The sequence below is a fragment of the Temnothorax americanus genome, unplaced genomic scaffold (assembly GCF_048541705.1).
Source record: "Temnothorax americanus isolate GAGA-0224 unplaced genomic scaffold, ASM4854170v1 Scaffold19, whole genome shotgun sequence".
NCBI classification, from domain to species: Eukaryota; Metazoa; Arthropoda; class Insecta; order Hymenoptera; family Formicidae; genus Temnothorax; species Temnothorax americanus.
Genome location: NW_027509329.1, coordinates 367,841 through 395,840, shown reverse-complemented (window position 1 = coordinate 395,840; position 28,000 = coordinate 367,841). Strand labels below are relative to the sequence as shown.

Below are 28,000 nucleotides of genomic sequence, written 5' to 3'. Positions count from 1 at the left end.
TCTTATTGTTAGAACACCAATCCATATAATTTACAAAATAAAAAAAATTAAAATATTGCTTTTGATTATAATAAAAAACCAAACGTTATAGAAATATCTATAAATATATACTAATATTTAATACTAATTTTATAACAAAGGAATATATAAGGTTCTACTAGTTATAATTACGATTGATATTTTTGGTAGATGTGCCAATTCTATAAAATTTCCATTTATACAATTAAATTATTACAAAAAAAACTGCATTATAAGAGTCGAAAATATTACTGTTCCCGTCATAAAATTAAAAAACAATGCCTATACGTATTACGCGATAAGATAATAATACTCAATAATATATAGTTGCTTGTGCAATATATATATATATATATATATATATATATATATATATATATGCCCACAATGGCATTGATCATATTTATTATTATTCAATAAAAATATTAACCTAATAATTATAATATTATGTACATAGGCTCGTCATTCGATAAAATTACGACGCTTTTGTTGTTGACGCAATTGCACTAATTTATAACAACAATAAGCAATAATTGACATTAGAAACGTCTATTAGAAACATCTTGAGCCGTAGCGTAACATTTGCACATCAATCATCGAGATGTACAAAAAACGTTTCATCTTAAGCCGTTCTCCATCGAATAAGCATGATAGTGTAATGTCAAAATATTTTATATAACTTAAAAAAGATATTTCTATACATATTCCATTATTCCATTATACTGTCACTATTATTTGCATTTTATGTAATTAATTAGTTTAGCTTATCAATTGTTGTCAAATAAAATTAAAAATAATGGAATATTAGAGAAATATCGGAAGAAATATTAAAGACGGTGTTACGCAATCATTAAAAAAATACTTGATAACTATTTTAATAACATCAGTTGATAGATGTGCAAAAATGACAAATAAAATGCCGATATATGTGTACATACACGAATGCATACTGCCATCAGATATTCGACGTGAAGAACGAACATTTTGCACCAATAGAATCTATGGCAATTATGGAACGTGTTGGAAATAAAATGATAAAAGGAAAGACAAAAAATTAGCTATGTACAAAGCGTATGAATATTACATTACTTAATAGATTTGATTTCTCTCGCATTACTAATCCACGATTGTCGTAACATTACACAGATATCCTATCATATTAGATATCTATAAAAAAGTGGTATCACAATATCATGACGTATGCGAACGAACGAATTTGTCTAGACTTCGTGTAATATTGTACGGCCCTGCGCCATCGTTCCCCCTCTATTCGACTTGTAACGGAGCGAATTCAACTGAGACTCTGAGTAGTCGTTGTACCATGGCCGCACGCGCCACATCCTCGTGACAGTTCGCAATAAAGTATTATTTTAAATAAGAAGAGAGCGTACTTCGACCTACACCATCATCTATCAAAAAATAAGTGGTCCAGAATTAAAGATTTTGCCACTAGAAGGACGACCGGCGTGCATACACATACGAATCTGCAAGGCACACGTCGCAACCGTCCAAACATTTTTGGTCCTTCGAGCCGGATCTCTCCGGGAAATTCATGACTGTTCGAGTGATATCTATCGAGGTTTATTGGAGGGTGAGATCACATGAAATTTAAGATAACTAAATTATTGAAATTCAACAGCGGCAGTGCTCGTTTAATCATACAAATCGGGGCGAGCCGACCGTTGCAACTTACGAGAGAGAGAGAGAGACAAACGTGATCACGAGGCATTCACGAGGTATACACGAGGCATCGCAGAGGATAGGCTTGCGGCTCACGAGAGCAAGAGAGAGACATCAATACAACAAGGCAAGACCACAGTAGACGTCGTCGAAAGCATATCGACGAAATTCCAAAGCGGATTTATGTTTGCGTATCTATATTGTCACCTCGAGGCGTAATGTTATATTCGCGTTAACCACAACCTTCGTATTATATTTCGTTCTCGTTATAAATTTATATTACTGACACGATGGCTGACGAGATTCGCGCACTCATACAAAGACGTGCTACAATAAAAGCGCATTTAACTAGATTTAACAGTTACTTAGAAAAATGGTCTGAATGTCCGGACAAGCAGCAATTAATAGAACGTTTAGAAAAATTTAAAAATACATGGGATAGCTTTGACGAAGTACAGACTAATATTGATTTGGTAAATGCGACCGCCACTGGCGCACAATCGGACGATAACGAAAGAGCGATTTTCGAGGAATCATATTTCCAACTGGCCGCGCGTGCCCAGCGTCGACTTGCGTCCGTCAGGCCCCCCACGGCTGATGATGATGTAGCGACTGTCCAGAATCAGCCCGTACAGAACGTATCTGCGAATATAAAGCTTCCTACAATTAATTTGCCCACTTTTAGTGGCAATTACGAGGCATGGTTAGGTTTTTTTGACAATTTCAAATCCATCGTACATGACAATGCGAATCTTACCCCTGTTCAAAAATTACAATATTTGAGATCATCGTTATCAGATGAGGCCGCGCAGGTAATTCAATCTCTAGAAACTTCCTCTCAAAATTACGAAGTAGCTTGGGCTCTTATAGTGGAACGTTATGACAATAGAAGAATAATAATTCAGAGCCACATTCGCGCGCTGTTTGACCTTCCGGTAATATCTAAGGAATCTTCAACACAATTACGATCTTTAGTTGATGCCGCTTTAAGACACACACGAGCACTTCATGCTCTTGGTCAACCGACGAAATCTTGGGACGCGTTGCTGTTTCACTTGTTAACATCGAAACTCGATCGAAATACTCACAAAGAATGGGAGCGCTCTCTTGACGGTACCGATATGCCGTCTATTGACGATTTTTGGAAGTTTCTAAAGAATCGTTGTCACGTTTTGGAAAGCGTAAGTCAGGAGGTCTCAGTGTATTCGAATCAATTGGCAAAGAATCAAGCGAGATCAAACAATATGCGAGGTAATCAAAAGACGCGACAGGCTCTTGTAACCGTGCATACTAAACTCGAGTGTGCAATCTGTAAGCAGAACCATAACACATTTCAATGCGAACAATTTCTCAAAATGAATCGTGATGCGAGATTTGCCAGGGTGAAATCTATGGGGCTCTGTTACAATTGTTTAAGACCAAATCATTTGGTTGATGAATGCAAATCAGGTACATGCAGGAAGTGTAAGCGTAAACACCACACTCTTCTTCATTCAGAAGGTGAATCATTTGATCGGGGTTCTGGTAGCTCTAACGCAGCAAACGCTAATCCAATCGCGAGTCTCCAGGCGGTCGTCGCCTCGCAGGTTCTTTTGGCTACGGCATCTGTGCGTATGCTAAATAACCGCGGAGAGCCCATCAAGTGTAGAGTTTTATTGGATAACGGATCTCAGTCTAACTTTGTCACGGAGAAGTTATGCAATATTTTAAATCTCGCAAAGAGAAAAGTTAGTATTCCAGTGTCGGGTTTCAATCAAAGTTTAACCCATATTAAGCATTCTGTTACGACGACCCTCCAGTCAAGGGATGGACGCTTTGCTGCGGAATTGTCATTCTTGGTGGTACCTCGAATCACGGAAACGCTTCCTGCACAAACGATTAATCGTTACGTTTTAAATCTTCCCCGAAATGTCACCTTGGCAGATCCCGAATTCTGTACTCCGTCGGAAGTTGACGCCCTGATAGGAGCCGAACTCTTTTACCAGTTGTTATGCGTAGGTCAGATAAAATTAAGCAACTCTGCTTTAATACTTCAGAAGACACGGCTAGGCTGGATAATTTCGGGAGCAATGCATAGTCGGGAGTCTGCGTCGAATCGAATTGCGTGTAATCTAGTAGTAGACTCTTTGGAAGCCCAAGTCTCCAAATTCTGGGAACTTGAGGAAGTTTCGAGCGTTAAACATTTGTCCAAAGATGAAGAAGCATGTGAGAAGCATTTCTCTCAGACGTACTCTAGGGATGAGAGCGGGCGATATACGGTTAGGCTCCCGTTTAATCATAGAAAGCGCGAGCTGGGCGACTCTTATCAAATAGCGAAAAAAAGATTGTATTCACTCGAAAGAAGATTAGCACAGGATCCTCAGTTGCGCGAGGAGTATACGGATTTTCTTGACGAATACGAAAGGCTTGGACATATGATTGAGATCTCTGCTTCCGACGTGACCGAAGATAGATATTTCATCCCACATCACCCCGTCTTCAAGCGCGACAGCCACACAACAAAATTGCGGGTTGTTTTTAACGCCTCATCAAAGAGTAGCAGTGGGGTGTCGCTCAACGATGTGCTTCTCGCTGGCCCGACCCTTCAGGAAGACTTGTTCTCCATCGTTACGAGGTTTCGGACCCATCGATATGTCTGACTGCCGACATCGAAAAAATGTATAGGCAGGTCAGAGTTCATCCCGAGGACGTCAAGTACCAGATGATTTTATGGCGCAAAGGTCCAAACGATCCAATCAGAATCCTCGTTTTAACCACGGCGACCTATGGTACCATTCCGGCTTCGTTTCTCGTCGTTCGATCTTTGCAGCAATTATCCAAGGACGAGCGAAGGCGGTTCCCGCTGGCATGCAGGGTTCTTCTTGAGGATTTCTACATGGACGACGCTCTTACCGGCACATCAAATCTCGAGGAGGCTCAAAGGTTACGTGATGAGCTTATCGAATTGTTGGCCTGTGGTGGATTTCATCTACGTAAATGGTGTTCGAACGAGCCGAGTCTTTTGGAACCACTATTGGACAAATCCATGGATCCTCACATTTGCTTAAGCGAGTCTGAGACTCAGAAGACCCTCGGCATCCATTGGCATCCCCGTGACGATCAGCTAATACACGTCGTGAAACCGTTTACTGAATATCAACGAACGACAAAGAGAACCATGCTTTCTCAAATCGCTTCTCTGTTCGACCCTCTCGGATTGGTCGGTCCGGTCATAGTAAAAGCGAAAATTTTGCTGCAGCAACTGTGGCAGAACAAACTGGATTGGGATGAGTCTGTCCCGGTGGACATTGCTACCTCTTGGAACCAGTACAAGGAGCAAATCGAGATTCTAAATAATTTCGTCATTCCTCGCCAAATCACAGCAGAGAATGTAATCAACATCCAGTTGCATGGCTTCTGTGATGCAAGCGAAAAGGCTTATGGAGCCGTGCTATACCTGAGATCTACAACTTCCTCAGGAATTCATATAGTTCGATTGGTCTGTTCCAAAACGCGGGTGGCGCCTATCAAGAGATTGACTTTGCCCCGGCTTGAATTGAGCGCGGCGGCTCTTCTTGGAAAACTGTATAAATCTACCATCAAATCAATCAGAATTAATTTAGACGAGGAGTTCTTTTGGTCGGACTCTACGATCACGCTCCATTGGATCCAAACCTCACCACACAAGCTAAAAACCTTTGTTGCAAACAGAGTTTCGCAGATCCAAGAAAGTACTAAGCACGGAAAGTGGAGACACGTGCCGTCTCAGGACAATCCCGCAGACGCGTTGTCAAGAGGACAGTTTCCCTGCGAATTCGTCAACAACCCCATTTGGAAAAATGGTCCGTTTTGGCTGTCTAAGGATGAAGCTGCTTGGCCGTCGAATTTAATACCCAGTATTGAAATTCCGGAACAACGCTCAATAGTTGTCTTGTCAAACGTTCACGTTGTCGATACGGATCTACTTTCAAGATTTTCATCTTTTGCTAGAATGAAAAGGATCATAGCGTACTGCATACGTTTTGCCTCCAGGTGTCGATCCTTGAGGAACGATTCGGAAGACCTCAGCACTGAAGATTTGAGGAAAGCCGAAATGCGTATTGTAAAATTAGTTCAAATCACCGCCTTCGAGAGCGAGTTACGTAGTTTGAGTCAGAAGCGTCCGCTAGATAAGAAAAGCAATATATTGTCGCTCAGCCCGTTCTTAGACGACGATGGAGTACTTCGAGTCGGGGGTCGTTTGAGACACGCGGATCTGAAGTTCAGTCAGAGGCATCCTATTTTGTTACCTTCTAATAATCATATTACAGAATTGATAATTCGCGAGACTCATGTTAGGCTTTGTCATGCCGGAAGTCAAGCAACCTTGTATGCGATAAGAGAAAAATATTGGCTGTTAAATGGTAGGAATCGCGTTAAGGGAGTAATTCGGAAATGTGTGATGTGTTCTCGCTGGAGGCCGTCGACCCCTCAGTATGAAATGGGCAATTTGCCAAAGATTAGACTAGTAAGCTCGAGACCTTTTGAAAACGTCGGCATCGACTTTTGCGGTCCGTTTTTAATTAAGGAGAAAAAGTATCGTAACCGCAATAAGATCAAGATTTACGTCGCTGTATTTGTGTGTTTAGTTACCAAGGCTGTTCATTTGGAGATTGTGAGCGATCTGACTACTGAAGCGTTTGTAGCTTGTTTGAAGCGTTTATTCGCACGCCGTGGCAGGGCTCGGGTCATAAAACAGCCCACGGTGTATATAAGCGATGCGTTAAAAAAATATCTCCGTTACCCATTATAGCATAAGAATCAACTCACTTGTGTTTTTTTTTTTGTTTGTCGTTCTATCGTGGATTCTTTTATTCCTATGACTAGTTCATGTTGAACGTATATCCGTTCAAAGGGGGCGGTATGTCTAGACTTCGTGTAATATTGTACGGCCCTGCGCCATCGTTCCCCCTCTATTCGACTTGTAACGGAGCGAATTCGACTGAGACTCGGAGTAGTCGTTGTACCATGGCCGCACGCGCCACATCCTCGTGACAGTTCGCAATAAAGTATTATTTTAAATAAGAAGAGAGCGTACTTCGACCTACACCATCATCTATCAAAAAATAAGTGGTCCAGAATTAAAGATTTTGCCACTAGAAGGACGACCGGCGTGCATACACATACGAATCTGCAAGGCACACGTCGCAACCGTCCAAACAGAATTCGTGATGAAATTATATTATATGAATAAAAATTACAAATTAACTAGTGTAGCAACAGTGTGCATTTTAATATTAATTGATTAAGGCTTTCTTACAGTATTACATTATTGCACGACAAAAAAATCTTTCCAATATTCCCCACTTCAAATTATACTTATAACTTTCTTTCATTGCGAGTGAAAATGATCGATAATCGATTGGCAATAAGTTATTTGATTTCTTCGACGTATTTCACGAGAATCAATCGTTTTTTTTACTTAGGTCGAGAGAGAGAAAGAGAGAGAGAGAGAGAGAGAGAGAGAGGCAGAAAAAATTTACATATATATTTTAAATATATTCTCCTAAAAGATTGATCGTCATATAGAATCTTTAATGTATAAATTATACTATTTACAATATAGTAGAGTGAAACATACTATAATTATTCCCCTTCGTTGATCGCTAAAAATGTAACATAGTAAATGCGATCAATTTATAATAAATCGTTTGGTATACTTTGTTACATCTTTTTATCTGAAGTACAAAATATTTTAAAAGACACGTAAAAAGAACAAAATTAACATAAATAATAAAACTATAGAAAATAGAAGAGCGTGCGCTATCTCTTGTATTTATCAAGAGTAATCGCGCTTTTTCTAGAAACAAATAAGATGTTATAATAATATAATTAATGAATCCTAAAGGAAAATTCAGGGTGATGTTTGATGTGAGAGTGGTCGACTTGTAGCCAATATAAGAGATTGGAGAATTGAAGATTGTGAATAAAAGATAAATAAATATGAAATAAATGGCAACCCGCGTTTTGGGAACTCATATTTCATCAGGAGAATCGCCGTAAAGAGAAGTTCTAAATAAAAAATTCTAAGATAAAATATAATTTTCTGGTATACCTCGCGCTATACTTTACAATTTGGAAGGTCTATAAAAGGAAACGAGATATCGTTAAGGAAATTCAGACATTAGTAATCTCGTCGATAAAAAATCTAGACGAGGAATGAATAAATCTGCCACATCACAATAAGGGAAGGGACGAAGATGAATGTCAGGAAACGTCAACAGGACGTTGTATTCACTAATTAGAACGAGTAAAGTCCGCGTTATATTGATTTCCTCCATCAAACGTAAACTTCGCCCCTCTTGCTACCGGTGACGGTCGTCGTGGTGGACACGCTCGTAGACGATGTTGGGGACGTCGAGCCTAAGCTGCTCGAAAGCGACGCGTTTGTGCACGAGACGCTACTGATTTTTCTCGACGGATCCTGGACCCTCTGATTGGACCTGGAGAGATCATGACCGAAGCTGCTGGTCCTCGATCGAATACCTTGATTACTGGACACGCTAAAACCGTCCTGCCTGTTCGGCACGGAGATCATGCGAATTTCTCTCGGCTGCAATCCTGGAGATTGCGGCAACGACATGCTTCTGTCGTCTCGACCTGCCTGGGTCAGTGGTAGTGGCGGACCGGGCAGCGAGGCCGATCGTCTACCTCGCGCGTCTGTCACTACCGTCCTATTAGCTTGAGTTCCGGGCACAGCGGCGGTGACCACGTAGCCTAGTTTCTCGGGTCTCATCAAGATCGGCGAGCGATCGTTGTAGCCGTCGAAAATGGGCGAGCTACCGTTGCTACCCATCGGACTGTTGTTGTTGTCGATCAACGGCGTCGAGCGATCCTCCTGGCCGGTAATACTTCCGCTTCTGCTGCTACCGCTCCCGCTACCTTCCTCCTCGCTTGTGACCTCCGTTAACGTCGCCTGGACGACGCTGTTGCTCTGATTGTTAATATGTGGCGTCGTGGTTGTCGCCGTCGTCATCAGACCCAATTGCGTCAGATGGCCCATGGTGACCGGTGTTAAGGTCACCGGTGTCATCAGACCGGCGCTGGTCAACGTCGGCGAGAGCACGGCTTGCGCCAAGGCCGCCGCTCCGGATTTCCCTGAAGCGGGCGTGCTTTCGGTTTCCTGTATCGGCGACAGCACCACCACCGACAGATCAGTTGGATAATGACCGTTCGCTGGTATCACGCCCACCACACCCGCGCCGATGTTCGCCGCGTTGGTGGCGGACAAAGCCAACCTCTGTTCACGGTCGATCACCTCCTTCGTCACATCCGGAGTTGGTATGCGCGGCCTGTTCTTCAGGGATACCGGCACCGAGTTCAGCTTCGTCATAGTACCTACAGTTAGAAAAAGAATACAATTAGAAAAGTGATGACCGTTAGAGCGACGCTGGCTTGGTCGACTGGTTCCGGAATCGGGATCATTCCGAGGACGCGGAAAATAGGTAATGATGATGCCGATTAAACTAACGACTGTAATATTTCTCGGTTGAAAACCACGTTGAGCGAGCGTGAAAATGAATTTTAGACCATTGCTTTGGCGCCAGGAAGCACATCGAGTTACACTGACGAGAATATAATTACACGGATATGATATTTTTGCGGTACTGTGTCTTTCTCCTTACGAGAATGAAGAAAAAAAAGGATAGAAAGAAATACAAGGACTTTAGAGAGTTTTCTCGTTGAATGCGAGAAATAACCACGGAAATTGCAGAGGTCACGCAAGATCGAACATTGCACAATCTCGTGCATACGTGGAATACAATAAAGGAAAAGCTTGCGATTCTTCGAGACTTTCTTTCAAGACGAGTTCGTGACTCAGAGGAAAAAATCTTCGATTAGCAACACCCAATCTTTGAAAACGTGAATCTTCTCCGAAAGCATATTAATGAGACAAAGAACATTCTATATAGTATTGTAAAAATAAAAATATAAAATTGATAAAAGATTTTAATACTCAATTCATCTTGAAATAATTTTGCACGAGAAACGAAGATGTTACTGTTTTCGAAGATTTATTTTGCTTCATTCAATTTATTGTCGTTTAACATGCTCTAAATATAAAACAAATATAATTAGTAAGGCGTTGTTATTTTTATAAGTTTTATCGGAGCAAATATACGCAGATTAAAAGTAACATATTAGCTATCAATGTAACAGCTTCTACGCACCTTGGCGACCCATGCGCTGGCTCCGGACGCTCTTTCGCCCGACGAGACGATCGTAGAGCGACATTTTGAGATTGGGATTGTTTGTTTGCGGAAGACCGCCAGTCTCAGGGCTGCTGTATACGCTATTGTGACGGTTTCGTGAGAAGAAACCACCACCGCTGCTATACGTAGTCGAGGAACTACGAACCGAACCCACTCGGGTGATCTGTCGTTGGAACCAGCCATTCTTCTTCCGTTCCACCAACGGAGTGTCCACGCTCTCCTGAAGAACATGCGAGATTTAGTATCGAAAACATCACGAAATTGTGGCAGAAAACAAATTCATATGAATCGACAAAAAAGATCGAGATCCTAATTAATTGTTTGGGTATATTTTATCGTAAATCTATGATTGTATAAAAGAGCATAAGTTAAAATTTATATAAATTTATTCCGTTACCTATATCGAGCTTATAAAAACCATTCACTTACGTAATCGGCGTACATATCATCTTGATGAGTTTTACGATGTTGACCGTGACTGTGAATCTGTGTGCCCAGCATCACGTTTGCGTAAAGAGCGTCGCTATCTTTTACTTTGTAATGCTCCGCAGAGCCTTTCGGCTCCTCTTTTCGATACTGCTCGCTGGCGACTGTGTACGGCAAGTCCTTGGGCACAACTTCGTCCCAGTATTGATCTTTCAAGAGTTCCGGATGTTCCTCGTGCATCTCATCGACGATCATGTAACCTGCCTGTTATACGGTAACGCGCGATGATATGATAAGCAAAAAATACATTAACATAGGATTGAAGAAAAGATTTGAGGCATATAGCAAAAAACATATCTCCATGCGCAAATATTTTGCTCAAATATCCATCACTTTTCTTTGTGTAAAAAGAAAACGATTTAAAAATAACAACGTTTTGTGGATCTTTTAAAACTATAATTTTTTTATAATCATTTTTCTTATTCTCACGTACCTTGATATGTCTGTCTATCAACCAATTCAGCTCGATGTCGTCGTCATCCTCGCCGAACGGATTAATCAGCACCTCGGCGACTTTTAGCCATCCGATGTAAAAACAAAACTGCAAGAATATATACGTCAGTTTTATAAAAAGTCTTAAACATTATGCAGGAAAACTCCTACGCGGCATTCCGCAGTCAGCCTTTAGAGATAGTATCGTTCATCTTAATCACCTGCAGCGCTGTGAAAAACGGGAAATACATGTCCGGATCCTCATACTTTCCGGTGCCATTGGAACGTTCGACGAATTGTCTGCCGAGTAAGGCCGAGAAAAAGTAGGCGTATAGCGATAGTGTTACCACCTGAAAATATATCGAGAGCTTCGTGACAAAGTTCTTATTATACTATCGTAATAAAAAAAAAAACGTGGCGCGAGTATAAATTTTTAGGAAGAAACTCGCATTCTCGCATTCGTCACGATACGAAAGATTAGCGTGTAGTATAATTTATTTCGTTTAAAGAGCGGTTGCTTTAGACGTGAAGCAATGTCGTGGTAGCGAATTACACCGGAAGTCTCGAACTTTGTTAGACTTCGTCTTGTCGCTTCTTTTTCTGTATCGTGTAAGTACAAGCAAACAGGTTTTAATGAATGAATATCAAGGTCGTCTCGCGAGCGCCGCCTTTCTCACTGAAGGTTATCAGGAAACGGTTCATGCAAAAATATAGCGTGACTTGTGCATATAAGAGACAATAGATAGTGTCTTGCGTGTGGACTTTGAACATTTCGGAACTTTGGATTGAAGAGATTTCTCTTGGATGTAACGCGAAATCATTCGCGAAGGCGTGACGTATTTCAGAATAATTATACTGTTCAACTCTCTTGTCGACCTTGACCATGCAACATGTATCGTATTTATTCTTCGTGTTTCAGGCACGTTTCATTATCCGCGCTGCATCCATCGGTTAAAGCTATAAGCTGCCAAAGGAATATTCCTTTTAATTAAACTTACTGTAATATATATATATTGCGGTACATAATATATGTTTATAATAACTATATGTTCCCTTATAAGCACAAGTACTAATAGCTTGTATTAAAATAATATACTATAATTACATACTCCTTCAAAGTCAGATTTTAACCGCATCAAACAAGTTATTTTAAAAAATGCATCCTTTAGTGATAAAACTTTTCTTTATATTTTATATTATTTATATTCATATACACTAAAAAAAAATGTAGTATAAAAAGCAATAATAAATATTATTTATCATATATTATATATGGAAAATGCGGATATACTCTACGTCAGATTTGGGTTAAACATTTTCATCATGATACACACACATGATATATCGTTGCGAGGTAGCGTTACAAGGATAGGCAAAAACGTTTGTAGTGTAAATGCAGGCGAATGTAATAACAGCGAGTATCCAAAACGGGTATTAATCTTCGACGGATGTATCATTACGCGGTGAATATTCTACGGTCGTTACGCGTAATCTTCTTGCGATTTCACGGAGTACGTCGAATCGCACTATCGTCTTGAAAGATATTTATACGTGATTTATACGTAAAAAAAATACCATACATATAATTCATCGTTGCTTTGCTGGCTTTTCTCAAATTAATAACAAGCTTGGATGTTCTTAAACATTAAACGTTGATTGTCATTCTTTAATAAATCAAATATATTTTTATTTATTTCATTACATATAGTAAAGTGTATTTAAATATATACCTATTATGTGATTAAATATGTATTTAGATTTTAACAATATATTTAATGAGCACAATTACATTACTAATATAATGATAAAACAAATGAATAAAAAAAGAGTTTAGAAATTTGCGAGAGTAATGCGAAATACGTTCTATAACACAAAGATTTGAGCGGAGCTTCTCTCATCGCATCACGTTCGCCCAGATTTGCGAAATGACGCAGTCTTTAATTTCTTGAAAACAGTTTTAACAGCAGATAATTAAGGAAGCTGGTTGATGAGCAATTACAATTGCACAACGCATACATCTTCGCTAATTGCAAATACGAAATACATCTCTTTCGGGAAGAAGTTTCACTTTACTGTCTCATGTACTTAAATGTATTAAATCCTAAATAGGAAAGAAGGTTTACAAGGTGTATGTACACAATAAAAAAAAAGTTATTAATTGCTGTGCAGTTAACGTCAATGGTTTGGCGTGCACTGTTATATCAATAAGTGCAATAACAACTCATGTTTTGTAAGATAAACAATTTTAGCGATAAAACTTCTGTATTATTAATAATTATTTATGCATATAATTAATATTATACCGAATAAAGGATACTTAATATTATTGCTTTAAGAGGCAAATTGCATCAAATAACATTGGGAATATTTATAGTCAATATTTAGCAGCGGACAGCGACAGACTTTTCTATTCATCTATTGTCTCATTGTCAGTTTGATATCACATATTGCAAGTAAAGTGTAAATAATGTATTGGATACAGTTGCCGAAGAATTACATAATAATGCGTCATACTCCTGGCGCTTTAAAGCACGATGATGACACGATCAGTAAAGAACGATGAAGACATTCACGTAACATATTCGACATCTGCCAATGACGAGCGATACTATCGACATGTAATTTTTCCACGGCGCCAACGTGAGAAGGAATGAACAAAAAAAAACGTACAAAGTAACATTGTCTCTCTTTTTTTTTGCATGTGAAAAAAGAATGAATAAAATAATATGTTACAATTTCGTTATTCTTGTAATTATCAGGATTTGCACGCCGACGGATTTAAACGTTTATAAACTGTTGCAAACTTTAAAGAAACTGACGACGCATTAGATCAGAACGCTTTTCGATTTCACGTGAGAATACTCACCTGAGTGTAGACTAGAGGAACACAGACAGTATCGTAACCAATCAATGCACCAAGCCTCTTACGGATGTCGCTGAGCTCGACAAGGAGGACTTGCACCACTTGATCGCTTGTAATCAGGGCTTCTTTTCTCGCCCTGTTAATGATATTGGTCGCCCAAACCAACGGCATCCAATACTTAGACATGGCCGCCTTCTTGTTCATCATCTCAAAGATTTTCTTCTCCGATTCCATCATCAGACCTAAAGAAAATCGACGAGATTAAGCACGAGTTGTTTCGTTGCTTGCCCGACTTAAGCGAAAAACATTTCCGGATGTCCCAACTGTGTAATTACACAGAACTTTCCCCGCGTGAGACGCTTGAAAAATTTCCTCGACGAGATACGGGTGCTTGTACATTGCATATATTGTGAATCGCGATCGATATCACAGGGCAGTAAGTCAGCCAACCTGCGCCTCGCAATGATCCGCGATCTTGCGTTAATTAACAAATCCATCAGCACGGTTCGTTAATCGGCAACGAATTTATCAAGCAATCAGCATCTTTCGCCGACTTTCGCGTGCGCAAGTTCTATATAGAATAGTCATATATTCGTTTGAGCTAGGTTGTAGGCTTGTGGGTGCGTATACGTGAAACTGTGTAAACTACTAGTGCAAAACATGTCCATTGTCTGCGTAATAGTTTCCTCGAAATCGAAATGAACTCGTTAAGGTTGATCTACAATGTGCTCTTTGCTTTCTGTTTTTTGCTCTTAACCTCTTTGCGACTATCTCGTATTTTGCAATTCCGTCGCGTAACGTGATGTTTCTTGTCTCTTCTGAAGTTCGTCAATTTTTATCTTAGGCGACAGAGAACAAAAAACATCGCGTTACGCGACGCAATTGCAAAATACGGGATAGTCGCAAACAGGTTAAGAGCAAAAAACAGAAAGCAAAGAGCACATTGTAGATCAGGCTTTAGTCGGGCAAAAGTTCTATGTTTTGTTTTCTGATTAACGATAATATTATACAACACGAACAGTATTAAAATTTTGCTATACGTTGCCATATTTTATTCAAATACACTTTCTTAATGTCAAATATCACATCTCATTTTAGCAAATTGTATATTACTTTCATATAAATCAGTTTTATTTTATGCATTGTGATTAATTTGTATTACTCTAATTTTATATAAATTTAAGCATCAAAAAGAACGTAGTTACATATAACCCGTATATTTATTAGACATAAATTTATGTTATGAATGAACCTATAATAATGTGTTTAAAAAAAGCGTATTTCTACGCCATGAAAGAAGACGCTCAATATCTCTCTTCAGTAAAAAGCATTGTTATAAACGATTAAAAAGAACTGCACAAAAAAGATCAAATATTTATTATCTGACAGAATAACAATTGCGTAAGCATTCATAACTGGTGACATGAGTCTGTCGTAAACATTGGACGATGCGATAGCACGATGAAGGCGAGAGAGATTGGAAAGACGAGCATTTGGTTAACTAATAAATCACATTAACCGATATTAGATTGGTATGAAACCAATAACGTAACGACTTTCATGTGCAGATTTGCGTTTCTTTTGAAAAAAAATCGAGAGATCGTGATGTGCGGAAATTATCTAAACCGAGATTGTACGATATTATATGGCATGTCCAATTTCTTCCGCGCCAAATCTTAACGAGGAATCTTTTATAAAAATTGCCAAGTGACATCTTCCTAGTGAAAGTCAGTGGAACAGATTATTTATATGCCTGTTTATAATTATTTAAGCATTAATACATCGGATGTGCATATATATAACTTAAGATATTTGAAAATAGTAATAAAATATTCGTTACTTGCATTTACTACTTTTCATATTGATGAACTAATACTTTCATAATTGAATTTGATTGTCTATTTTTCAAAGATTTATTTTTTTTTGCTAAAATCCATGTAACTCAGAATTAAGAAAGCGTATCCATCACGCAATAATAAAAACTTTCTTATTGCAATGATCTAAGTCTCCTGTCATTGCACATCCTATAAATACAGTGGATCTACGATCAAACAGGTAGATTGGTCTTCTGTCCGGGAGCGAGACTATATAGTCGAGACAAAAAGTATCTTAAAAGTCACGGTGACCGCAAAGAGCAACTACTGGCTCGATTGGTGCCCGATCGAGTAACGGGAACATCGTAATTTTTCTCGGAGGTATCTTTTTATTGTTAGAGCAGAAAGGGTCGCGTTCGCACGAGCGTACATCCGTAACTAAGCTGGGGCGATGGCCGAAAAAAAAATGAGGCAGCCTTGCTACGGGCAGCTATCGAAATAACTCGCGGCGTCACTCCGACAAGTCGTTGATCGAAGAAACGGTCTGCGAGATGAAAGACACTACGGTGGAAACGGGTAGATTACTAATGACGGCGCACGCACGCTCTTTTATTCAGCGGGCGTAGTTGAATCAGGTACACACCTTAATAGCAAAAACTGACATAGAGGCAACCGGGGCATTCAATTTAGCGCGCTTTACGTGATTTATACGCCTTAAACACGCGGCATTAAAATCTTTTTTATTTACGGTAGATTTTATCCTTCCATTCATCTCTTCTACGAGAGATGTGGTCTTATATGCATAGCACGTATGTATATATGCTCGTACTACATGCTTAGCATGCATGTTTCAGCATCGTTTCTTTGACATACCGTTTTAAGGATCGCACGTTATCCCGTTCTTTTTTTCTTATTGTTAGACATGTATTTGTATATAGTGTATCATTTTATGTACCGTTTTGAGGAACCACGTGTTATCCTATTTTTTTACATATACTTGATTCACGAATCTACAGAAGCAATATAATTCTAACTTCTGTAAAATAGACGTAAGTAACTCTCGTTTTCCATATAAATATAATTATGATTCATATAAACATAATATTTGGGACAATTAATGCAACAAATGCAAAATGGAAGCAATTAAATGTTCTATTGTAACCGGATTTTTAATCAAACACATATGTCTTGTGCACTTTTAACGAATATTAGTAAACATCGCCGAATGTTTGAACTGAAATCATTGCATTTTTGAGTGATCGATCACATTGATTTGCGATCAGCTCGCCCCATTCATCATGCGGCCTTGATATCGATGTCACACAGTGCACATGATATCGTGCACAATGAGCTTGAGAATTCGCAGGCTGCGACTGAAAGTAACGGCCGATAATTCAACGAGTGACTCATTCGCGTGCTGCGACACATTACTGGCAGTGAAGACCAAATATGTCGAAACGAATATTATCAGTATTTAAGCATTTAACATAACATTTAAAACAAGATTAAATAATTAAAATAATTTAGCAAATTGCAACACATTGTTTGAAATAATTTAAAAAAATCCTATATATATATTTATGCTTTCATATGTATGTTACACTTCGGTTTACAATTTTCCGAAAAAATGCGTGGCGCCATGCGCCTAAAAAAATTTCGAAAGCGCCCATAAAGGTGATTTATATTCACTTTCACGGGTTTTAACAGATCGCACAAATTTATGAGATAACATCCGCTCAATTCGCGCGTTGGTGTAAAATTTACCGCTCGAAGCGGAACGCGCCGCGTGTCTGATGACATAGAACCGCTACTATTGTCTCTAGGAGAAGAGACAAGAATTATTTAATGCCGTTAGTATCTGTTAATAGAAGCAAATCAGCGCTCATTAGGAAAGCGCCTGACCATACGTAGTTTTCCGACCCCGTAGTTGTTTACATTAAACTGTAGCTCGTAAATCATAATCATCGTATCGGTGAACATCGGTAGAGCGTTTATGGTATAAAACTCAATGCGCGTGTAATGAGTTTGAATCCAATCATTAAATATGGATTAGTAGTAGTAGCTTGCTTTCTTCGCATCATTTACGCTTTGACCGATATAAATAGATAGATGATGTTGTAGAATTGTAGAACATAAAATTAAAGTACTCCGATGCCTCAATGCGCAAAAAAAATATTAAGATACTTTTTTCTTGAATTCTAAATATAGATATAGATCATATAGATATCTATATAATTTTTTAAAGCATAGGAAAAATAGAAATAGAGAGTAAGGGGAAAATAAGAATGAAAAAGTAATAATTCTTATATTTAAATATCTAAAAATGTGTAATAGATTTAATGATGAAATAAAAATTAGATATAAATAATATAAATACTGTATTATCTTTCTCAAACGATTCACAAAATATCTTCTAAAAAATAGTTTCTATCGACTTAGGAACATAGTGAACAGGGAATGCTGAGGCAAAAATTACAACATAGAACCGCGCCTTCAGAACGAGACGAAAGATTTATTTTTCAAAAGCGATTATACGGCGGTGCGGATAAAACTCCAGAAAATTGTACCCAAGCGCAGTCAAGTTTTGCAAGTCTCATCAAATAAAACGACTTTGGCGATGAAGAAGTGGTTCCCTTCATTCCTGGCAGGATGTTTACCTCTCGGGACCATTGGCTACATACGTGGATGAGCGAGATGAAGTACGAGCACCCAGGGAGAAGGATACGCGGTAGGGGTCAACAAACGCGGGGATCCTTGCTCCGCTGGCAAGGTCGCGATAGAAATAAAAAATAAACCGAGTTCTCTCGGTTCCACTCGTTCTTCATATCCTTGCCGACGACGCTGAAAAGCAGAATCCTTCGGAGAAAACCAGTCTGCTGTCCGGTCCGTAACTCTTTAAGCATAGTCTACAACGCGGGAGCCGGTGTGAATGCGGATGTATCGCGTAAAAGTGTCGTGGGACGTCGACATTGGTACATTCGAATTGATATAGTAATATCCGGCTGTTGTCCCGGGCTTTCTTTTGCAGGCTAACTAAAGGCAATGATAAGAAATCTGCGCTTTTCAGAATATTCCTGCTATATTATTAATACTCTGAATTGAAAAAGAATTGTCACGCGTGCTCTATAAAATAATATTTTAATACATATTATTCATAATGCACTACCTAAAGGGAACAATTGTTTTAAATAATTGTGTGTCTGTAAAAAAGATATCAAAAGAAAGAATATATATGATCAAAATATACGATCAAAACAATAATTATTAATTGAAAAGAAAATGTTTCCATGTCTTTTTAGTTATAATTAAATTTCATTCTATTCAGATCTTATTAGGTATTCTTAGGTATATATATCAGATCTTTTCTTAGATATATATCAAAGAATAAATCTGCTCAGATCTACAATTTTTATTATAAGAAACAATAAAATAAGAGAAAAAGGGTTTGACCGATAATGATTAAAATTTTTCCAGAAGATACAATTAGTTTCTTGAAATCTCTTGCGCGTAATAATAAACCTCTTGCACGTGAATAATAGTACTTTCTGTTACACCGACGATACCGTGCATGCATATGTGGAAGGTGGTAGCCGAGCTCAAGTCGCAGTCTTGGCGCCAGTGAAAATGCACTGATTAGGAAATATTCTCGCGTAATTAGAGGCGAGCAACTTCGGAGCCACTCGGCGCGTGCGTTGCGACGGATGCGCGCTGGATGTCAATAGACCGCGTCTGCCAAAGAGAAAATCGATCATGTCCGTGCTCCGAGTCGAGACGCGCGTGCATTATGCGTTCACGTGCGTCGTCGATCCCCGCAAATCGCACAACACATGACGCGGCCATTAACGGATTTCACTATCATCTGAGCGACAAAGCGCTTCCGTTGCCAAGCGTGAATCTCCTATCCCCGCATCGCAGGAGAAATTTATGGGATTTTGCATGGCCAAGCCGATCGTAAAACTCGATCATTACTCACACTTTCTGAGATAGAATAATTATGTGAATCGTAAATGTGAATCGTTAGGCAAAAACACACAGTGGTATACGTCAATGATAAACAGATGCTTGGAAAAAGGTATTTGAAAGGCTATCTCGCTTATAATTATTTTCATATGGCATGAAAGTTTACGTCGATTTTATAACTAATTAAAAAAGTTGCATTATAACAAAGAAGTTGAATTCAATATTTCAATGACTGAGCAATGTTAGAGCAATTTTATAGAAGAGATTAAGCACAAACAATTTAAATAAATTTTTGCACAAAATTTGTTTTCTCGTAAAAGATTATTTAATAGTAATTATCTCTGACAGGTAACGCATGTAAATGTTCCAATCTCACTTTCAGAATAGAAAGACTCTATTTAAATCAGTTTAAATTCTATAGATCCGTGACCAAGGTGACTCGCATTCCTAATTATTCTGTACCGTGGAAAACGGATCTTCTGTGCAAAGCACGTTAATCAAATGTGATGTACCGATGCCAATGATTTAAGAATGCGAATGAACACTGATTCGCATCTTTAATTATTTAGCTGGATGCAACGACACTGAATAGAAACTGAAATTAACTGTAAAGCGTATGCACAAGGATTAATTTTAAACTCGGTAAAACGTGGATGTCTATCGAACAAAGCTTATACACCGAACAACCACCTGACGGTTATAAATAAAAAAAATAGAAGAAACATTTTTGTGTTAAATAGGAATGCATCGCTTATATGTCACGCAGCAGATTCATAAATACGCGACATATACATGCGCGCGTGCACATGAACACTCATAAAGACGTCAAATGATTAAGAAATCTTATATTCCGGGAGTCCAGCGCGCGTTTCTCCTCGTTCTCTCGTTTCCTTCATTTAGGCGAACATGGTCAAGGTCCGACCTTCCCCAAGGCCGATATCTACGTAACGTTATGTTCAGATAAAGTTCACGGTTTTTCCGCTCTTTTGAGGCTAGTGACACGTTCGCGTGACCCAGACGCGCTCTATAACTGTTCCTCGAGGGACTCGAGAATGTTGGAGAGTTCCACGAATAAATCGCGAAGGAATCCGTTATCTGCGACACGTTAATTGCAAGAATTCGATTGTTTCCTTTTTGAAAGCCCAATTGCCGTTGACGATATCCGCTAGTGAGAAAACGCCTATTGTGTCACGCGCATAAAAGTCTTATCGCGGGATTAATTAATACCATAGATTTCCCCCGTCTCTCGCCTTGACTTCTGTGAAATTCCTTTGAAACCCACGGCTACTGGACAATCTAATCTTATCTACCGATCCGATGGAGCGCGTGCTCTCGAAGCTGCTATATCCGGGCGTAATTATTTTCTTGCGGATCGTGCCCGCGCCGCCGAGATCGTTTGGCATAATCGCGGAGAAATTCTACCTGGGACAATAATTTGTGCTAAATATAGGTAGCGCGTGTTGCGCACACATTGGCGTATTACGGTCATTCAGTGAGTTTATACGAAGGATGGAAAAAGAAAAGAAAGAAGAAGAAAAAAAAACGAAGAAACGCATTCTCAAGTTTCTTGCTCTGCTCTCGCTGATGTGGACTTGAGGATGCCACCGATGATGATGATGATGATGATGATGATGATGATGATGATGATGATAATGATGATGATGATGATATGACGACGATGTTGAAGATAATGATGATGATGATGATGATGATGATGACGGCTAGCAGTGTGATTCCTGAAGCCTTCACAACTGGTGGAGCTGCCGAAGAAGGCGAGACGGCAGCTCACGTATCGCCAGCGTGATACCGGAGAGTCTAGCCGATTACCACCTGCAGTCGCAGCTAGATTATGGCTCTCATTACGCCGGCTATATTTAACATCTAGTCCCGATATAGCTGCGAGGAATCTTTCAGATCCCAAGATAACTTCCACAATCGCTCGCCTGGGTATCATCTTCTGACAGAACAACACGACGATCGCGCTGAACGAAGCTAATAAGTTGCTTGCCTCGCAATGGATTGATGGACGCCGGGCATATCGTGAAAGAATGTAATTCTATCTGAGAGCCATTAATCTGATAGCAAGTGCATTTAGAATACGCAATAAACCGACGGATCATGGTCTTGAAACAGAACGAGATTGAAACGATTAAGTGATATCTGTGGCGGAGCCAGAGGGAAAAGCGTACCGGTGCGTTAACGGTGAAAATCAATGGATGATTGCAAGGAGGTCTGCGGAAAAGAGAGAAGCAAGGGCGCCGTACGAAGACCAAGAAACTCCTCTCGAGGAAATCGCGAAGACGTGACCGATGATTATCGAGCAACGCACGGCATTAGCGCATCGGATCGGCCGCAATCGCATCGGATTATTTCTGTATCCACCAGGAGGAAGAAGCGGCACGCAAGAACGAGAACAGGATGAGGAGTATGAGGCAGAGGCATGAAGAAGCCCGCGCCAACGTCTGCCTCGGCTCGGCTCCGGGGAATAGAAGCGGCGAGATGCCGGCGCGGTGCGCTTGCTCCAGCGACGCGGCCACAAAACAAAGAGTTGACGAGAAGGAAAAGGAAAAGGACGAGGAACTGGCGCCGGCGCTCCGCGTTTCTAAGCGGTCTCACGCCGTGCTCGTTGAAAATTACCCGGACGCACGTGAAAATTGCCTGTCGGCGCGGCGCGGCGCGCGAGAGGCAGTCGCGGCCGACAGAATATAGACGAGCGCGACCGCCGTCGCGGCGCCTGACGATTTCCAGATCGTAATTCGCCGGGGGAATTGGGTACACACACGCGGATAATTTCGACTTTCAAGACTCGAGTTTCGAGATTTCTTTTCGTCGCACTGTATAATCTCACTTGCGATCGTCCGCGCGATCATAAACACGCGACAGAACGACTTTCTGCTCTTTCAGGGATCTTCGGCGCCGAGGTTCGTCTCGTTATTGAGTGCATTTGCGAAACGTTCGTTTAAAATATAAATACAAAGATTTTCAATTCATGAAGCCATTTGTAGCTGTCAAATTTGAAAGTTAAGTCGAGAATAAGACGTTTCTTTCATTCGGAATTATTTGATTTTATTGTCGTTGGAAAAATACGAGATAAAGTTCGTATTGTTGTTACTGGGATATAAGTTCGAGCTTTACGTGACTCCTTGACAAATAAATACGTAAATGCTGACACGAGTCATAGCGGCAAATTTATTCCGTGTCTTTCGCAATACTTCATCGATGTCAACGACCACACGTCGGACACGCGCATGCATGAAATCGTTTCGAATGACGTCCGTTGCAATTTTGTATTTGCACACACGCATATACCTACACACATGTTTTCTTGAAGATGATATCTATATGAGCGCGCGGTCAAGTCTGCGAAATTTATTATCCGTGACTTTGTCATAGTGGATATTACATTCGCGTATTATGCAGCTTCAAGTACGTCACATTTTAATTAAAGACACTATAAAATAAAAACCAATAGTTAAAATCTTTTTCGTATTATATGCTTCTACTAAAACCGTTGTCTTCTAATCTTGAATGCGATATCTATTTTTACGATATATGATATACTTCCTATCAAAAACATAATGTTTGTTTGGAGTTTGATACATGTACGTAATTGCATACATATAATGTACACATTTGCGTCAGCAATTTTTTGCTCATAACTTTGTCATATATAGATTGTCTTGAAGTTGTATTTCAAAGAGGAAACACGATATCATTCTTTTCTTCCATTTACATCTATTTCTGAATGATCTTTTATCATGCGTGTTATGCATTAAAGATTTTGACCTTCGCTGAGAATACATATTTTAAATAATTTGCGTATTTATTGCAAATTTGAATGTAATAAGCATAGCTCTATTATATGATCTATCATTTCCATTTTCTCTCTCATCAACTCAAATTATCATATTAATACACATGTTAAATGATCTATTTGTATCAACTCAGTATGAGTAGCTTGTAGAAAATGTCTTCTTTTTGTACTTTATCGAATTTTTACAAAATTTATAATGTGCGAACACCTTTTGCGCGTACTTCCTCATTCTTTCTTCAAAGGCAACAACGATTGTAATGTCCTGCTTGCACAACGTGGGAATCGTTACATTTTTAATGCGCATGCCGTAAAAATTATATCAGCATTCCGTTGACATTCCTTCAATTTCATCATTTAGTGATTATCTCATTATACGAAAGACTGTTTTCCAGTAAAATCCAAAAAAGCTGGCATCGCTTTATTTATAGAAATGCAATGCATTTTTCACACATACATTATTAATGAGACTGTCGCGCAGAGAGCATGTCGTCGGATAGATTTTGTTTCCACGATAGTAAAGATTCCTCTTATTTAGATCCTGTTTGTTCTTCTGAGAGCAAAGCTACGTCGCGCCGGAACGTTTCTTTCGCGAAGTAATTTCCATGGGAGAGCGGGTTCTTATCGTATAGATTCCACCACTTATTCCCCGATCTAAGGATGAATGGTATTCTCATGTTCATGGAGCATTCGCGAGATCCTTGTTGGAGAAATGCGAGCTATTTCTGGAGTAACATCCGCTCTGACAGTCGGATAGTAAGAAACTGAACATAAATGTGCAAACTTCTTTGTAGACGATATAATTACAGGAAGTAGCAAAGATAACGTAACAATCGAGAGGATAAATCTTACGTCCGGATAATGAAGATTGATAACTTGAAAGAGAATCTCGCTTGAATATAATATTGTATTATTTGTTTTGCCCTATTTGTTTACCAGATTTATTACACTTCTAGCGATAAAGTTAACAATTTTTGTTTATTTTTGTAGAAATTTAATATTTACACTATCAAAGGAGGCGAGTTGCTTATTTAAACAGATTAATTCAACTGATAAATGCGAATTAATAAATAAAAGCAGCCCGTAGTATATATATAATGTCGAGTTACTTTTCATTAAAGATATTTCAGATTTTAATTTCTGTCTCATTAATCATATTCATGTCTACGTTATGCATCGGTTGTCAAATCCGATAGTTATCTGTAAATTGACATATCGATAAGACAAAGCTGAACGTGAATTATCGTCCGTTTGCAACGGATAATAGGTGTGCGGTTGTTCAACGTTGCGCCGTTGAGTACCGCTTAATGCGCTAACTGCTGAAACATACGGCTTTGTTCCGCCGCCATCCATTATTTCGCGCGACGTCTAACGCGCGACAGAAGTGTCATATAGTTGTCGAACGTTCAATGGTCACGATATCGCTTATACGATTGCTGGCGCAGAGTCGCATTCGAAGAGCGGCGAAAAAAGTCAGAATTACCAGACTGTCCTTGCACCGTCATGGCAGTCATGGCACACGCGGCGCAGCTACATTATATTATATGTTTATAGACGATGCGGTGAACGCGGTTTTGTCCGCCGATACGCGCCGACTAATGGAAAGGTGGCGCGTAATGTGATAAGAGTGCCTCGCACTGAGCTCCAGCACAAAGAGGAAAGTGACTTCTGCTCAATGCAGGTAGGACATTATTTTCATTCGTTGCATTCGTCGATTGAAAGAATGGCTGGACATCGAACGAATTAAAAAAATTTGAACAACAGTACTATTGTCGGTATCGTAATTATTGAAGGTATCTTTGGCCGTGCGGTGGTTATTATAGCTCTCCAGCAATCGTAAGCAGGAAGACAATACCAACAATGACATTGATTACACTAACAGTAATATTGCATGAGAGTATTATTAGAATAATTATGGAAAATATTTCAAGATCTTTTAAAAATATTATATATCTATAAATAAAAAGATCTGTTAGGTGTGTATAGATATTTGTACAAACTGAAAATGACCATAGAAAAAATTACATCAACAGTCGGTTAATTTTTGGAGATTAACAAATTTTGTGGAGAAAATATCATGTAAAAAGACTTGAATGATCATTGAATGTTTACTGAAGACATGGGCAATATTAGCGATCATAAAAAGTGGCACTTGATCGTAACGATCCGTGGAAGTCAAGGTCTAGCTAGCTGAGCATTGCTGATGGCTAAGCACAATGTCCCTCATCGAGAGACTAATAATTCACGATGATTACACATTAGAAATCTTTCCAATTACAATTAGTTTTGATGAGCTATTTTGAGAATCTGTTATTATAATCCTATTTAGGAAGGACGAATGTTTCGTCGGGACGATTTCGTTGATGAAATGAAATATCGGAATGACAAATATATATTAATTTGATCTTGTGTTCTGCCTTCGTAAATTAAGCACGATCACAGCAATAAACGCTTTCAAGAATATTTTTGCGAAATCAAGTTCAATTTCCGCATGCTTCGATTACCAATATCACGTTACGATTAGAAAGTTCAAGATATCGTCTGTATCGCATTTTGCATGCTAGTATTACCTAAATTTCGAAAATGTAACTTACTGACCTACATCCACCATATGCTGAAGAGTCGGGAAACGCCTCTTAACGCGGAGCGAAATCCTTTGCAGCGTAATGACGTACGCGAGCACGGCATACCTCACGATGTTGCGTCTCATCAATCGCCCCCGTTCGTCCTGAAACAGACAAACAGTCATACGTGAATTATATTTTAATGTTATTTTAGTAAATTTAAGATGAGCGCGTTAATTCTTTTAATGCATTAATTTTTTTTTACTAATTTTAACTGCTAGCTCGCGCAATAGATTTTAACTGGCGCTAATAAATTTAAAAACCATTCGATCTGCTGTTTAAAGTCACCACCTTAATAAAAACCTGAATTTGCAATAAATCAGTATCGGTTGAACGGTGCCGACTTCAAAATTCGTTTTAACAAATGCCAGACACGTTTCCACGTCTCGCACATACTTTCCCCTTGTTCTCTTGGCCCGACGTTACGAGCTTCTTCCTGGCCACTGCTACCGTTTTAAACTGTTCTAATATTAGTCGGAGAAAAACTCGATGACGCCTGCTATTTTCTTTTATTTCTTGGACATTGACGCGCACTTTTGTAACCGCGTTTTGCAATCCACTAACGGCCGCAATCGCTTGGAGGAATATCAATTGAATCGGAAATAATCGACGATGTCGACATTCAGTTTTTCCGTATGCTCAAACTGTCACAACTTTGAAGGAAAATTGGTTAAAGATTGGAAATATTTGAGATCTTAATTTATAAATTGCAAAAGATAAGTCGGAGTTAGTTTATATTACTAAGATATCTTTCCTTCATGACTGTCGATACCTTATACATCACACATTAATTAACATCGCCTCCACGGAGCGCGGAGGTTCCTTGCATTCTTCGCTCACCAGCGACGATGAGCTATAAACCTTCTCAGGCACGTAGAGCTGTCATAAGAAATTACGTCAAGCTTTATTGATTGCATGGCAGTTACAACACCGCGTTGAAAAATATTTAAAAAAAAAGGGAAATGGTAACAATCCTTCATTCTTAAAGCGATTCCTTTCTCTTTCCGCATTTTCTGAATCGTCTTTCGACGTTCGGAGACCACCGTTATCTTTTCTATGGCCTTATCATCTTCCATTTGCACGTACGAAAAACGAGACAGACTCCTTCCTCGGAATTCTGCAACTTACCCGTCACGCATGTAAAAATGCCCAGTTTGGCAGCTTTGCGAACGACCCTCCTCGTGGGGAAAGGTAGCAGTCCGAACGCCGATCGTCGTTTCGCATTACAATTGGATTTCAATGAAAGGCGCAGCTCAGAAGCCCCGTGTTGACTACTGCAGCACTGCTCATTCACAAATCGGACACTCTGTATTACGCGATTACATGACCGGGCGTATGTATACATATAACCGTGGGCTTGTTCCGTGGCTGAGGACCTTGTCCCCTACCTACGTGCAAAAATTCCATCGGAACCCGTCGTTCCTAGAGATTCACTGCACCGTACGCATGCAATTGCATGCACGCTGCGCTTTGAATCGAAAATTCCCGAAAGAACGTAACAACCGGTAATTTTAAATGTCGTTAATACGTCTAAAACACACCTGAGGCAATTTTGATCTCACTGAAGTTCCCAGTTCGAAAGTTGGTTTAACGGAAATTTGATCGTTTGAAATTATAATTCGCGGCAGATTATTTTAATTTTATATGTTTGATGCAAATGTACTTCAACATATTTTATTTTATATAAAAACAAATGTATTAAATTCTATTTATAATATACTACTTAACTACTTATAATATAAATTGGATATTTTGCGTTGCGCAAATTTATTGAAGTCGAGATCATTATCATACCATTGCAAATTGAGGAGAGACCACAATGAATTCGTGAATCATTGGCTGAAGAAGCCCGTTGTACATAAACGCGATAATGCTTCTCGCACGAAGGTGGAATGACAGTCAAAAGGTAGACAAGGAATGTAGCGAAGTGTTCATGCGGTAGCACAAGTATATCTTTCTCAATGCAATAATAAATGTATAATAAAAAATGTTAGAAAATCATGAAATAAATCCAACGTTCTTTCATGCTCCACGGTGTAGTGCGACACCTTAGCTAGCTTCGGATTTAAAGATCCATAATT

General features: G+C 39.3%; 3 protein-coding genes across 3 annotated transcripts in view; 2 read left to right on the top strand and 1 right to left on the bottom strand.

The window, feature by feature from the left end:
- The first annotated feature begins 1,236 nt into the window (after window positions 1–1,236).
- On the top strand, window positions 1,237–4,337 carry LOC143896556 (uncharacterized). Its single transcript, XM_077404500.1, has 2 exons — window positions 1,237–1,576; window positions 1,658–4,337. The coding sequence occupies exon 2, from the start codon at window positions 1,989–1,991 to the stop codon at window positions 4,335–4,337; it is 2,349 nt and encodes a 782-aa protein (XP_077260626.1). The 5' UTR covers window positions 1,237–1,576; window positions 1,658–1,988.
- A 17-nt stretch (window positions 4,338–4,354) lies between these two features.
- LOC143896555 (uncharacterized) lies at window positions 4,355–6,469 on the top strand. Its single transcript, XM_077404499.1, has one exon. It carries the CDS (start codon window positions 4,355–4,357, stop codon window positions 6,467–6,469), a length of 2,115 nt encoding a protein of 704 aa, XP_077260625.1.
- A 412-nt stretch (window positions 6,470–6,881) lies between these two features.
- Best2 (bestrophin family protein) overlaps window positions 6,882–28,000 on the bottom strand; it is a 47,696-nt gene continuing 26,577 nt past the window's right edge. Inside the window, exons 4-10 of the mRNA XM_077404567.1 lie at window positions 25,894–26,023; window positions 13,714–13,952; window positions 11,069–11,197; window positions 10,849–10,956; window positions 10,359–10,619; window positions 9,888–10,149; window positions 6,882–9,054 (exon numbers count right to left, since the gene is read on the bottom strand). Coding sequence (XP_077260693.1) covers window positions 7,997–9,054; window positions 9,888–10,149; window positions 10,359–10,619; window positions 10,849–10,956; window positions 11,069–11,197; window positions 13,714–13,952; window positions 25,894–26,023 — 2,187 coding nt within the window. The 3' untranslated portion in view covers window positions 6,882–7,996. The remainder of the gene's footprint in view (window positions 9,055–9,887; window positions 10,150–10,358; window positions 10,620–10,848; window positions 10,957–11,068; window positions 11,198–13,713; window positions 13,953–25,893; window positions 26,024–28,000) is intronic.

What these genes read in the sequence shown, in the direction of transcription:
- LOC143896556 (XM_077404500.1), top strand. Translation starts at nt 1,989, where the DNA reads ATGGCTGACGAGATTCGCGCACTCATACAAAGACGTGCTACAATAAAA.
- LOC143896555 (XM_077404499.1), top strand. Translation starts at nt 4,355, where the DNA reads ATGTATAGGCAGGTCAGAGTTCATCCCGAGGACGTCAAGTACCAGATG.